This window comes from Anas acuta, chromosome 4 (genome assembly GCF_963932015.1).
Source record: "Anas acuta chromosome 4, bAnaAcu1.1, whole genome shotgun sequence".
In the NCBI taxonomy this organism is placed as follows: domain Eukaryota; kingdom Metazoa; phylum Chordata; class Aves; order Anseriformes; family Anatidae; genus Anas; species Anas acuta.
In genome coordinates, this window is record NC_088982.1 from 33,020,771 (window position 1) to 33,036,146 (window position 15,376).

The 15,376-nt window shown below is 40.5% G+C and overlaps 1 protein-coding gene across 12 annotated transcripts in view; it reads right to left on the minus strand.

Moving 5' to 3' along the window:
* TNIP3 (TNFAIP3 interacting protein 3) overlaps positions 1 to 15,376 on the minus strand; it is a 72,379-nt gene that overhangs the window by 56,193 nt on the left and 810 nt on the right. For 3 of the 12 annotated variants that reach the window (XM_068680629.1, XM_068680640.1, XM_068680628.1), the window contains exon 1: positions 3,379 to 3,441. The exons of 3 other annotated variants lie outside the window; for them this stretch is intronic. In XM_068680629.1, coding sequence (XP_068536730.1) covers positions 3,379 to 3,426 — 48 coding nt within the window. In that variant the 5' untranslated portion in view covers positions 3,427 to 3,441. Of the gene's footprint in view, positions 1 to 3,378; positions 3,442 to 3,489; positions 3,555 to 5,482; positions 5,601 to 14,996; positions 15,044 to 15,376 lie in introns of those variants that run through there. 6 more of the 12 variants (XM_068680636.1, XM_068680639.1, XM_068680635.1 and 3 more) reach the window with 4 other exon arrangements.

Here is a 15,376-nt window from a genome sequence, read left to right on the forward strand (position 1 = left end):
TGCAGTGGACCAGACTGAGGAATGAGGCAATTAAAGGCTGAACGCACTATTTCTACCCAGAACTAAAACCCTGGTTTTCTGCACGACATAGATGAGACTCTGGAGAGGCTCTGCGCTGCAAGCTGTTTGGCAGCAGTCCAGGAAATGCAAACGCACAGCGCAATCTCTGCATTCACTGTCTCGGATGGGAGGTAGCAGGCTGGCTTTGCACAGATAGGCAGCATCTGCCGTGCAGCTCTTTGGTCTTACAATAGGGTGTCTGAAAACGTTTCTATTGACACACACAAACTAGTTGAAGTAGTGGGTATAAATCCTGTTTTTAAGTACATGACCTGGATTGAAAAAACAATACATCACTTTTTTTCTTACATTAAACCAGAAAGGAAAACATTTTACAGACATAGTTATTTCTTCAGAAATTTGTCCATTTAACAATTTCTAATCTTCAGATTTATATGTACTTCTTAAGATCTTCAAAGTGAGTAAAATATTCCCAAGTGAGTATAAACCCCTTCAAGTAGAAATCAACGGCACAAATATTACCAAAAGCAGCCAGGATCATGCCCAGAGCAAAGCTCAACGTAAGTCATTCCACACAGACATCTGCACAGATGAATCTAAAGCACAGAAGACAATTTGAAAGGCTTCAAAACCTAAATTCCTTGCCGAAAATATTATGGCTACAACTCTAATGTGCAAGAGTCCCATAAGAAGTGACAAAGAGAAGTCAAGTATGATCAAGTTGTCAAAGCCATGCACAATATACCTTAAGTCCTCAGTGCTTTCCTGGATTCTTACAAAGTCACCTTCCCTCTCCCATCACTGGAATCCACAGAAAGAAGAAAATACTACTAACCTCTAATTATTACAAGGTTATGAGTTGGTATGCGTGTGTGTGTATGCGCTACGCTTTAATGTTTTGGAGTGATTTACAACATACCAAGAAGCTGCTAGAAGATATATGATGTTGTCTGCAACCAAAAACATTGCCTAAAAAACAAAGTCTCAACATTTTTCTTCCTGTATATGAAAATGAATTTTAAACTTTCTGTTATTTGAGCCTCTCTCATATTCATACATAGCCTATCACTGATTTTCAGATACTGCACATATTTCTCCTCAAAGTATTGAAAATGAGGGGCCTCAGTTCTTTACTGGAAAATGTTGGGTTTGACCAATGCCCATCATTGCACAAAGACGTGGGGGCAAAGGCAATGATACTTTGAACGTACTTATTGCCCAAAGTCTATGAAGGGGAATCCTTGTTAATAGAATATGAATTATTTTATTAAAGATGTACAGAATGCAGTGATGAAATAAAATAAAGCCTTCAGCAATAAATGTATTTAATTTGTTTAAAGGCAATTTATCAAGAAATCACAAATCTGTCAAACAGTGAACTCTGCCAAATATACAGTTCTTCAGAAGAACACGTATAAAACAGGCGTATGTCATCTAAGAGCACTGCAGGAAGCCTTCCCAAGGGTACTTTACTCCTGTTCTGTATGTAGCTTCAATTAGCATGACAAATTATTTGAGGGTGGGCAAGATGGGAAGGAAATACTTAGCTGTTTGTTAAATGTCAGCTCTAAATTATGCAGTGAAAGATTTTTTTTCCGTTATTATTCACTGCCAAAGTATGGACAGAAATAATTCCAGAAGATAATACGCAGAAGTAGAAAGGAAAAATGCTGCAAGATAAAAGCAAGATTAATAAATATAATGATCGATAGCGCCAGAGATGATTTTCTGAATAATTTTCAATGGACATCTCCCAACAATACAACTGTGATGTGAAGGGAAAGAGAAACAATGGAACTTCCTTGTGCAATCCAAGCCAAGAGAGAAATGATTTAGGATCTATTAAGTCCAGTGACTTTGGAAACAGATCTGTAGAGTACAAATAGGTAACTTGCCACGTTAATAGAAAGATGGCTCCAAGGACAGGGTCCACGTGGCTGGGAAGGAGATGAGTTTATGAGAAAAGTATTCAAGATACAAGCACACCTACCACAAAAAGTTGTACAGCTGCAAGAGCAGAAGCCTAACATTAAGAAGGTAAAAATCTGATTCAGATGAGGAGCTTCAGATTTATATAAACTTCAAACTCTCCATCTAAGCTTCAAAATCTCAGAACAAAAAAAAAAAAGAAATAAGAAATGAGCCTATAGAAAACTAGGAATGATCTGACAAACCCATTCCATTGCAGAAAAGCTTGGCACAGTTTGGCTGGCAGGAACACAAGTGCTAAACAGCTCTCAGAGACCTGCGAAATGCTTGTTGCTTTGTATACACTCTAGTGTGCCCACACTTCTGATAATGGGGTACTCTCACTGCTGGAAATTAGGACTCTGCCAGCAGTATATCTTCATTTACTAAGGATCCAGCAGCATGTGAAGGGAAGACAACCCTTTAAGAAACTCTTTTTCCACAGCTTTCTGAGTGGGTTGCTGTGAGCATTTTTAAGTTCTCATAGGTATACTGACAGCTCTTACTTTGGTTTGAGAAGGGGGAACTGGAGCAGAGAGTCCTACAGCTATCCTAGTGTGATGGTTGTGCAGGCCCTCTGGCAGCAAACACCACTGGCTCTGAAGACAGAAGGGTTAATTCTCACTGCAACGGCTACAAGTACCGCAGCTTTATATTTTATCAGACAAGGAATTAAAACACAGAGAGAAAAAAACGTGCATAAATTTGCTTTCTTTTCCTTCTACACAAGCCTCAACAGTCCTCACAGCTCACTCTGTTTATGCCTACTAACCGAAAATGTACCACTTGAAATTTCTTACGCTGTGACTCCAAGTATTCCTTACTCGGTGTTGAAATGCTTCAAAACTTTTTCTGGGATGAAGCATTAATGTTCATTCACAGCAACAAGGCAAGCAAAAACCACCCAGCCCATAGCCCTGGACCACCCTCAAGTGCTACATGGACTACAGAAAACAATTTGTAGCAGATGTGGATAAAGGGCCCTTCTGTTTCCTAATCACAGACCCAGCTAAGGGAATCCTGTGGCTGCTCATCAGTGTCCGTAACACAGGGCACATCCCAAACTCTACAGAACAGGTAAAATTTCCTAAAGCTTCAGCAGAAATGTTACCCAAGGAAGAAGCATGGGTCAAACCCAGTAGATGTGCACCGAGTCCTTTTAACATTAGATTTACTCTAAAGTAAGAGTTTGACATAGCCCAAATGCTCTACATGACAATAATGCTTTACTGTTCCTGTACCATTCACTGTCCAGCCTTGTACGAGAAAAGAGAGTACAAAAACTGTGCTACAGCAGAGTATAAATGTGCATGAAATCACATGATTTATACACAATTGTGAAGAAAATAAAAAGTTTAAAAGAAAAAGACAAAAAAACTCTTAGCATACCAGGTTTGGGATTTGAAATCTTTTTTGGTAGATGAAAAAGAGGCACATGATTTCATCCTGAGGCTAGGCAGGGACACAGCGATGCCAGCTCCGAATGCAGCAGTTACTCACCATTGTCAGGCGAGGTGCTCAACTCCGTGTCTGCTAGGTTAGAAGGCACTAGTCTCAATAAAGGCTCTCTGAATCAAATGACAACTAAGCGGTTTGGAGGCAAATATATATCTAGCTCAAGGTTTAACCTACTCCCCAGGCTTAGGGAAACCCCTTTCTTAAAGTCATTCTAACGGTGGGGACGCATTCATATCTCACAAATAAACACAGCCCACGCAGCTCTACTTGAAAGCAGTGCTTGCAGGAGACCACAGAGGATTCCCTCTCGCTCTTCAGATTACCATGGAACAGTGACACAATGGTACGCCCACTCACCAGCGAGAGGCATGCGGTGGGAAAAGCAGCGGTCTAGCACGGTGGAAAAGTTGTATCAGCTCAAAAGGTATATAGCACCAGTATTAATCTAGAAGCAGAATAATTTACTGTAAGGAGGAGATAGGTCAGGGACCCATTTCTAGGAATGCATTTTAATTAGAATTTATTCTAAAGGTTTCCCTGCAGAAACAGCACTCAGTGTAGCCAGCCGCAGGCTCCTCATCAGCAGTGACATTCAGCTCTCTCCCCAGCCAACAAGCACCACGTTCATTATCGTATCTGATTTTCTCGCTGAGGAAGAGGGCGTAGAGAGGTGGAGACTGCACAAACGTCTTCCCCTCCGCCCAGACAAGAAGTGATGTAGCATTTTCAGGAGCCCACTATTCATTTCAGAGTGTAGCCTGCACCTAGGAGCTCATTAATCAAGTTTCACAGATGATAAAAATTAACACTGTCATTTTGTTACCTAGAAATGAAAGATTCATTATAAGTATGTTCAGAAAAGGTTATCTTTAAGAATGACTTGTATTGGTTTCAGTTTTTATGACAACAAAACCTGCGCAGCCATGCACCAGGGAGGGGATACCTTTCTAGCATTTTTAGGAGGCTGCTGTTGTCTTCTGCACTGGAGATACCAGTGATTTAACTGCCCTGGAAGCATTTTTGTCCTCCTAGCAGGAATATCACAGTTTCTCAGAAAAGTAGGGTATATCTTTCTCTGTCAAACCATTTACCCTCTGCCTCTCACATGCACACACACAATAATCATTTGCAAATTCGTGTCCAATTCCCTGTTGAAACAAAACTATTTGCAGCAGGCATTTGCAGCTACAGCAGAGGAGAACAACAGGCCAGGGTCAGGATGTGGGAGACCAAGGCTCAACTCCTTCTCCTGCCTGAAGGGAGTTCAACTGTGTTTGCATCTCCTGGGCAAGTGTTTTAACTGCTGGAGTTAGAGCAACTTCTCTATTCTTTTGCAGTAACAGTCTTAACTGTGTGTGAAGTATTTGCTGTTGCTTTGTTGGGGAAAATGTTAATGGCTTTAGCTTGACGGTTCAGACTTTCAGATTTCTGCCAGAGTTCTGATTTACTGTCTATCTGGTCAAAAAAAAAATTTAAAAAAGCTCAAACATCTTCATCCTCTCAGAACAGCAGCCTACTCACTCAGCTTTACATCAGCACACTTTTTCTTGCTCTGATCACTGGTTTAGTTATATATAAGTGCTTATAAAAAGCAGAACAGCTTCCTCAGGGGAGGTTGAAAGCAACCCACCAGCAAAAGCTCAGTAGCAAGCTGTTAGAGCACTATCTTTGAGACAAATGATGTGTACCCAGATCCTTCCAAGCAGCAAAAGAAATTGAAGCCAAGAGATACGCATCTGAGGGGAAATGCTTCTTCCACCAGCTAATGAAGTAACAAGGGAATAACATCTCTTCTTCCTCAGTAATGCCTTCAAAAAAAAATACAGCAAATCTAGCCTTCTATGTTTTTTGGCTTTTTCTGCACTAAAACACAGCTTTTGACTTTGGACTGACCAACATGCTTAATTGCTATGGGACTGGAAATAGTTCAGCGGGTTGTTGTTGTCAGTTTGTTGACATCTGTCAGCTAAGCAACAATGATAGAGCTAAATTAAGTCTTTCCATGTGTACTGTTCCTGCATTTAATATCCATCACCTGTTCAACTGCACTGCTGTGGTTTCTTCCAGGGAGTCCAGGAGTAATCAGATTTCTTCTAGTCCAGGACCAGGTAAAGCTGGGACAGTTAAGCCTTTAAGATCAGGTGCCTTCTTATCTGGAAGGTTGGGGAAAAAAAAAAAAAAAAAAAAAGGCAGACAAAGATGCCGTTCCTCGAAGAAAATGTCATTCCAAAGAATCCAAGATGAAAATGTGGGCTCTTCCTATCATGTTAATGCCAGTTTAGCAGCCACCTTGCCTCAGAGAGTCATATTGTTTCATTGTGAACTCTGAATAAACACTAGTGGCATGAACATAATGCTATTTTCACCACCACAAGGTAGGCACAACAAAATGTTTTGTGGAGGCAGAGAAAAATAGACAATGGAAAAATTGAAGGGGGAACCCTTTCTCTTAACCTCCAGTGGAAAATTGTGGGGGTAAAGCAGAAATCACACATGCATCTTTTTACCTGACCTCCCTGCTCCCCCATTCAGAAGAGGAAAGCCCCTTTGGCTACACCATAACGTGCCTGAATAATAAAAAATTCATTGCTTCTCATGCATACCCAAGCCACTTATCTATAGAAAGACCATATTGGACGGCTGCCATTCAAATTATTTTATTGTCCACTAAAGAACTGTTCGTGTAAGGGCTTTCCATATGGGAAAAATAAGGAAATGAGTTAGAGAAAATTTAATATAATGTAAAGACAGCAGCTTAAAGTACCGGATCCTAGGTGACTTGTAAAGGGCTTAATTGCCATGTAAGTATTATTGAGAAAAGATTGCTACAAGGAAGAACAGAGATTGGAAAAAGAAAAATAATCAAAGTGCTTAAACCAGTTTAGGACTCCGCTATTCTGGAAAGGAAGCTGAAGACAGATCTGCTGTACAGGAAGCTTCTGAGACTTAGTTTTTAAGTTTATACTTTGATACCACACTTAGGGCATTAAGAATTCATTTTGCCGAACAAAGGCATCCTGCTATTGTTGACATCAATGTTGCTCACTGGCTGTCTACAGATGTCCTCCTCTTTTTGGTGCATGAATGAGAACCACTCCCACGCACTTACATTTTTGTCAAGCTAAAACACTCTTCTGCTTCACTCACAGAAATAGATTGGTCGCTATCATCATTTTTGTCTATTTTTTAAACAGACTCAGATGCCCCAGATCAAGAAGTAGGAACACAAGGCAGTCAGTCCTAGCTGTCATGTTTTTGATGAAAACTCAGTTAATGGTGTGGGTGCATCTTGTCCACACCTGATACAGAGTTGAAATACACTTTTGTGCTCACAGAAGTGACCTTCCTGGAGAGGAACATACTGCTACCCAGTTCTAACCTAAATGTTAGTGAACAGCTCTGATTTAGGTTTGGACTCTGTAGGGTTTTGCCTGAGATGTACAAGAAGTCAGAGCACTTCCCACCCACTCTGTTCCTGCTCCCTGTCTGGTTTCCTGCTTAGCCACAAAAGAAAGACCACCCACAACAAATTCTCCCTTCCTTATGGGAAAACTGGAAAGCCCACAGCTACTTTATGAGGTCTTGGATGGTGATTCAATCAATTCTTCATTATTAGTCAAATATATTTTTATGGATTTTCACTATTTCACTGGATTTTCATGAAGATGTTCATGAGGTTGATATGTTGGCAAGGTAAGGAGAGACAATAACAATGGTCTCACCTCCATCCAACCACACAGCTCTTTATAAGTAGATTGCCACGTCAGATTTTGATGAAGATGGATATCTCATCCCCAAGTCATCACCCTCCTCCAATATCTTTCCTATAAACTTCCACTGCAAGTGTACAGCCTGGTCCTTTTTGAAATCAGTTGGTATGCTTCCATGTTTTTCCAATGGACCTGGTCTTTCACCTCCACCTCTATAACACAGAGAACAGTAGCCAGAAATTGAAAACAAGCTTTAAAGCAGGCCAGGAACAAGTTCCAGCAAAGCATTACTTCCCTGACATTTGTCAGTTCCATGACGTTTAAGTACAGAGTTTAGCATCAGGGAAGTTTGAATACAAATCCCTTTTTCTGGCCAAAATGTCTGCCTTGTTCCCCAGCTGGTTGTCCACCCATTGGCTTCAGCCATTGTGGTTTTTCTTACTGAAATATTGCAGTGTTTAAATTTTGTCCTGAAGTGGAATTAAACCTGATTTTAGGCAATGTCTGAATGCTCCATGAAAGAAATTTCTCAGTCTACATAAGCTTCAGAAAGCTTTCTTTCCTAATCACGCAGAGTTTAACCTGCTTGTCAATTAACAAGAGAGAAAAATTAACTCTGACGCCCTAATAAGTTTCCCACACTATACAACACTGAAGTTTCATCTACTGGTTTGTTGGAAACATGACTTTACTCCACAGGGACCATTAGGTGTCTTTTGGATGAGACAGAGTGTTTGCTTCCAGATTCAAGGGCTGCCAAAAACGGCAAGTTTACCTGAAACACTGGACACCTCCACAGTAAAGGCCAAGGATAGACTGCAAGACATTCAAGACTGAGCTGAAGATTGTGGAAAAAAATGAAGGAGTGTCACAAACACTATTGCTGCCCACCCTAAGGGTAAGGCACACTCTCATTATGCTATGTCATGTTTCTAAAATAGATCATACAGAAGTGTTTTAAAATGACTAAAAAATGCTTAAATGAGAAGAGAAGAGAAGAGAAGAGAAGAGAAGAGAAGAGAAGAGAAGAGAAGAGAAGAGAAGAGAAGAGAAGAGAAGAGAAGAGAAGAGAAGAGAAGAGAAGAGAAGAGAAGAGAAGAGAAGAGAAGAGAAGAGAAGAGAAGAGAAGAGAAGAGAAGAGAAGAGAAGAGAAGAGAAGAGAAGAGAAGAGAAGAGAAGAGAAGAGAAGAGAAGAGAAGAGAAGAGAAGAGAAGAGAACTAGCCACTCCACTGCGTTTGCTTGTTCCTCTGTACAGAGGGATCATCCTGGAATTCAATCACAGCAGAGGTTTTGGTCACATTAATTAAAGCATTATTAGAATGAGATGATCATGGTAAGAAAACACTAGAAAGATACTGAACAGGGCAATACAGAATAATATCAAAGAGTATTGTACAAAAAAAAAAAAAAACCTCCATTGAACAGTTGATAATGACAGGCTAAGCTTACTAACACCACTCTTATAGGTTGTAAATTGTCAACTGAGCACATGACATACGAGAGCCTGGGTTAAAAAAAAAAAAAAAAAAAAGGAAAAGGAAGTACGGTCTGATGTACCCGGTAAGAGCTAGCTGTTTGCGATTGGCCCAGATAGGTCAACAGAGGAAGATACCTTCTCCTGGGCTATGCTTGCAGCTGACCAAGGCCAAACAGTGGAAATGAAGGCATCTCATAAGAGGTATCCTGGTTTTTGGTGGACAGGAAGAATGGCATTTTGCAGCAGGGGAGGATGGTGAATGGTGACATGTCCACGACATTTCAGATGAGAATTGTACTCTTTCTAGGCTCTCTGAAGGACCTGATGACCTTTTTTTCACAACCACTAATACTCATCATAACAGACAGAGGAAGTCCTCTGTCCCCCCAAAAAGCATACGAATCTAATTTTCCCTTTTTGTAAAATCAAGAATAATATCTGCTTACAACTTCACTATATGGTTTTGCAAGACATAAGTGTGTGTGGTAAAGCTAATACCCACATTAGAGGGAGAGTTCTCTCACTGTTAGAAGCCAGATCCAAGCATTTCTAATACAGCTCCCCATAACATATGCACACAGACAACAACAACAAAAAATCTATCAAGACAAGTGTTCCCATATATCACCCTACAAGAAAACTGCCTTAGAGTTGTTTCCTGTAACTAAAAGAAAGAACTATAAAAATGAAGGAACTCCTGAACTTAGGTTGCTATTTCCACCTCGTATGACCTGAATTTTATGGAAGCAGTACCCCTGTGTTATTCAGGTTTACTCATAAAACATAGACAGAGGCAGTGTACAAGCATTGGGGAACAATCAAGAGCAAGGTAAAAAATTCTTTGAACAGTAAAGAAAAAGGTTGTTAAAATGATTAATTTTTTAAATGTTGTAAGGAAAAGCCATTTGCTGTAGCGGAGATAAGGTTGCTTTTTTTTTTTTTTTCCTTTTTTTTTTTCTCCTCTAAGAAAAAGAAAAGCTAAGTGCTTGGAGCACTAGGAGACTATAGCAAGCAGTTTTACTTCCTCTATGTACTTTCCCTGCAATCGTGACCTAAAAAAGTCAAGTACAGATTACTTTACAAAGTAGGGACAAATATATTACCTATTAATTATAACCTCACTCTAAGCCTTGGCAATACATCTCTGAGCATCCTATTTTTCAAGAAGCCTTAAATCACAGCAGAGAGCAAGTTAGTCCAATAAATGTTCCATTACTGTCTTACAAATGCCAGCAAACATTCAACTTCAATTCACCATAATTTCTCTAAAAGGCATGTTCAACTTCTACAAATCAGACAGATTTAATCTATATGAGAGTATTATTCAAACAAGACAAATGGGGTACAAGTTTCAAAAATGTGAACTCCAGATCCATGTAGGTGTTACACTGTGGTGGAGCTTAGCAGCAGCTTCTGCTCAGCATGATGTGAGCCAGTCTGGGTCACTGGACCCTAAGACAACCTCAGCTGCACCGGGTAAATGGGAAGCCCAGTCTTACTCACATAGGACCTTCACTGGAGCAGCCTGACCTCTATTGGCCAAGCTGGTTGGCTCCCAGACCCAGGGTGACTCCAGACTGACCCACCTGAGTGTATCTGCACCACGCTGCCCTGGCTTGCAATGTTTGAGTTTTTCTATCCTATGGACCAGCCCAGCACTTTTGGTCCTGTTGCCCTAAGGGGACCATAGCTAGGCAAATGAGACATTTTAGAGCATCGCTATAAAACTCAGTCTTTAGCACCTAAATACCTTTGAAAAAAGGTAAAGCCCAAAAGTAGTTTGGGGATTGGGCTGTCTCTAGTCTCCCATTCATCTGGGCAGATGTTCCTCACTGTTAGAAAATGACTCCTGAGGTTATAGTTTCAGAGCGATGCCTCCTAAAAGCATTCTTCCTAAGGAAATCCCCTCACCTTCAGCTAAGACTATTTTTTTAATGTTCTTTCTATAAAAGCATTAGTCAAAGGCTATGGGAAATTGTACAACTTTGTGGCTTTTATTAACTTATTTCCTTTACAGCAATAAGCTGTAAAACCAGTAGTGGGACTCTTTCTAAATTCAAGAGTGTTACTGTGGGGCCTTCAGCAACATCATGGTTCCTTTTCAATGCTTAATAACCACCGTATCTCTACATGTAACCACCCCCTTTCATATGATAATGAAGATATTAATACGACTTGCTTTTAAGTAATACACTCGGGGATGGGGAGGGAGAGGTAGTTTAGGTAACTTAGAAATTGGAATCGCTGAGTTCTGTTTAAGTGACAAATAAAACTAGAAAGGGTCAAAAATATTATATATGTAAGTGTACATACGTGTGTGTGTGTATGTATGTGTGTGTATATATATATATAAAATAGAATGGCTCGGATTGGAAGGAACCTTTATGATCACCTAGTTCCAACCCCCCTGCTATAGGCAGGGATGCCACAATATAATTATATATTATTTATAAATAAATAAATAAATATAAAAACGGGTATTTCCAAGTCTGGAAGCAGCTGAGAACAAGCTATCTCATGCAGCACAAAGGTAGATGTCACCAGCAGAACAGGAGAGTCTGTATCACAGCCTGTAGAAGCTCTCAGGTAAATAATAAAAATAAGGAAGGAAATCTGGAGCTGAAAGGGGGAGCAAATCAGTTGTCCTGTGAATACACCTGAATTGCCTGCATATCTGTATATGCATGAGAAGGCTGGACCAAAGGCTATTGCAATTTGAAATTTCCATCTCCTTTATGCACACACAGTTTTGAAAGGTGATTAATCAAGTCGCAACATCACTCCAGATCACAAAATGTGGTAGATGAGGGTTTCAGAAGATGGCAACCTAAAGCAACGTGGGCTAAAACAGCAGTAATACAGACAGAGATACTCAGATCTGTAGTGAAACAAATTCAAAGCGTTTTTCCATGCCAGAGTAAAAAAGAAATCAGAGCAATTAAATTTTGAATCCAAACAAACATACAAAAAAAAAAAAAAAACTAAACCAGATCATGCTTCTTGCTGAACAAGTCCTAATATTCACTACTGGGAACTCACAAGCTTTTATGCAGTTTGTGTTTTTTTTTTGTTTCTCCCCCCGGCCCAGCAATACAGATCTTCAGAGATTCATAACTGCTGAGTAATTTTTTCAATTTGAGATGTGTTTTGATCTATTAAACTTCTAACCTGCTTACTTCTTACTGGAATTGCCATTAATCTCCAGTTTAATAAACAAAACTGACAACAACTTTGCTTGTTTAACCTACTACTTCCGCAAACCTTTCTCTGGTTCAAACTACAACCTACACAATGGAACAGGATTATATTTAGCAATAATACAATTTAATAGTTGGAATCCCCTTCAGCTTGAAGCAAACACGGGTAGTGACTCATTACATAGCATTTTAAAAAGGGGATTTCCTGCTGAAGTAAAACACCAATGAACACGACAAAAAAAAAAAAAATCAGCCAAGAAAACAGTAAAGAGGGATGCCAAAGATCCACTAGGGAGGCAAAATGATTAGAGAATAAAAGCAAGGGCTTTTATTTCAACTGGATGTGCATGAACTGAGCTGGATTTGTTATTCTAAAACTGAAACCAGAAGACACACCGAAATTTGAGCCTTCGCTCTGAAACCCAGCTGAGCCAACGCAAGGCTGCTTTCATCAGTCAGCAGCGGTTTTGTAGTTTTTCGCTTCATCCTAGATTCTGGCAAAGACAGAGCGGCTCTATGCGTCACCTACAACACTGAATCCGACACACAGAACTAGCCATCATTTCAACTATTGCACAAGAAGACAGAGAAATGGATTATCAAGAAGCAAGCCGTTACCCAATATCTGGGCTCCCTTCCATGAGTCAGAGTGGAGCAGTCTACCGCTTTCAGTAAGTATGAAGGTCATTTTTGCAATTACTGTTTCTAGTAAAGATAAACTCCCCCACACACAGTGAAAGCAGGAGGGTGGTTACGAACTGTGTGGGATGTTTCATATGTAGGCTGTGAGAGCATGGGACACCTTCTGCCTTGGCTATGAAACTCCAGGAATTGGGATTTTTACTGACTGTGTGACGGCCCAATGAGCAGGGCTCCCACAGAGCACTGGCACAGCAGCACATTTGCATTGGTGGCACATGACGGGAGGAAGATCACCATCAGGCCGAGGATGAAACATGGGGTTGTTCTGCCACTGAATCACACTGCTACCTCACCCAGTCACACTGCTGCCTACTTCCGTGCAGGACATCTAAGAAAGTTCCACAGCTTCACATTCATACTATACAGAGTCCTCTGACTGCTGCCGAGCATGGTTGAGTTTAGCTATCATCTTTGTACCGAGATTTACTGCATAAATTCTACCTCATCACTACAGAGGTGGCAATAGGAGGCAATACCAGAAAGTCACACCACCCTCTGCTTCTATCAGCACTGAAAAAACATGTAATTGGTGATTCAAAGGACTCACTTTCAAATGGTAGAGGAACCAAAAAGAAAGGTAAGCAAGTAGTGTAAGTATACGTTAATTAAAATGAAAGTAGTATGAAGCACATCAACAACTTCGTTTCTGAATCAGCTGCTGCAGAACAGGGCCAACACTTCCACCAACTTGTTTGTGAAATCTTAATGACTACTAAATTAGAAAAGGTCAGACACCCTTAATGACTACCAAATTAGAAAAGGTCAGACACCTCTCTTGGTAAAATTGTTTTTTATTCACAGGATGGTTTTGAGAATGGCTTTTTATTTTAATAGGCCTTATTGGACTGACTTCCAGATCCAGGTATTAAAAACCCCTTTTTTACTTCTTCTCAGCCAGCTCAATGCCTGCATATAGAGAAAAGACACGGAAACAAAGAACACTAGCAATGGAATCAAGGACATCAGTTAAAGGACTAATCACACTAATCACTGGCCTTATCCAGCCAGTATCCAGATGGCTCAGGCACTCTAGCTTAAGCAACAGCTAGCCTTTCCTTTGCCCTTCACACACACAGGACAAGTAGTTGAGCCCCCACTTGCAGAGGAGTACACTGAGAACAGAGGAGAAAGCTTCCAGGCAAGATGAGGCACAGGGGAATACTGGAACCTGCTGCCCATTTGCTCCCCACTCCACCCTGTACACAGCTGGGCACCCCAGCCTCCTCACCCCCAAGCAGAAAGGAGAGGCAGGTGTCAGGGAGGAACAGCCTCAAGGGCATCCTTTGGTGCCCTTGCTGCATATTCCTCTCAGCCAGTTGCTGAACTGCTACCCGGGGTCAGCACCCTCCTCACCTCCACCCCTTGTACAGCCCCTTGCAGGGGCAGTTCAGTCCTCCCTCATTCTTAGATAGACCTGCAAAGAGCTTCAATCAGTAAGCCAACGCTCTTCTGCAAAAATATCCTGTTAGGAAGGCCCCGACCATTATTACAATTTTGTTAAATCATGTAATCCAGATGGAAGATAACTGCTCGCCCCCCTCTCCACCCCTGCCAAGTGAAACAGACTTTATGCCGGACAAAAATGACGCCTGTGGATTGAATGCCCACGTGCCTGCCCTCCAGGCAGCACCTCGCTTCGCATTCCCAATTGTCTACCTGCTTCAGAGTGCTTTCATAGCATAGCCTCTACGTGCTTGTTCTTCTCCAGGCTAATATTACTACTTCACTTCTGGAAAACTATTGCAACTAGTTTCAAAATTCATCTATAACCAAGCATACATGTAAAAAAAGAAAAAAAAATAGAAAGAGAAATCACCCACACTCATTGGCAATCTGCTCTGGGATCAGAGCTCCCAGGACAGTTCTCTCCCACAGCGCCTAACCAAATGACAGAGCTCGTGGGGAAAACTCATAATCAAACCAGCAAACTGAACTGACCAAATACCAGATATACATCCACTAGAAGGACCCTGAGTATATTTGTTTAACACCTAAATATAAAATATACCATTCATGACAGAAAACAGCATAATTTTGCAACTTGGATTTTTTAGTTCAGTTGGGTTAGTTAACTCAGTAAAGTTACATATTGATTCAAGTAAAGCGAATTCTGCTGTTCTTCAATCCTCCTATTTTGGTATTTTCCCATGCCTTTATTTAGCATCGCCAACAGGCATTTAAAATATTTTTGGTATACTTAGCATGTAAGTCAAATAGCTAGAGGGTTTAGGTTGAGGTTTGTATCTCAAGAGTTTGCAGCAGTTTTCAGAATTGTACTGAAGAAAACATGCAAGTTAACCCTAAAGCACTGCAGGAAAGGGAAATTTATTATGAAATATGTTTCCTTCACAGAAGTTATTAGCATTTATTAAGAAAATAGTGGATAAAAATAATTAAATTGAACCCATTTTATATAGGCCAGGTATGTTTTTCCTGGTATTAACTAGGAACCAGATACTCACCTTTCTGTCAGCCCAGCCAATTGCATTTTATATAACAAAGCTACGTCCTGTAATCACAGAGGTAGACACGTTGACTGTGAAGATTAGAAAAATAACTTGGCACCAAATTGTCCAGAAATAACAGCAAAGAACAAACAAAATGCTGCCTATGCAAGAGAGAAGCAAGAGAAGCAGAAATTCCAAAGGCATATTCAATGAAACCACTGAATAAAAACAATGGATCTGCTATTTCTCTCATTATTTTATGATCATAATTAAATCTTATTCTTTACTAACAGTTATTTTTATTTTAAAGAAGGGCTTATAATAGATTTTTGTGTTTGTTTTAAGCAGGTATGTCACATGCACACGGGGCTGCTATTTCTGGCATGCAGCAGTGA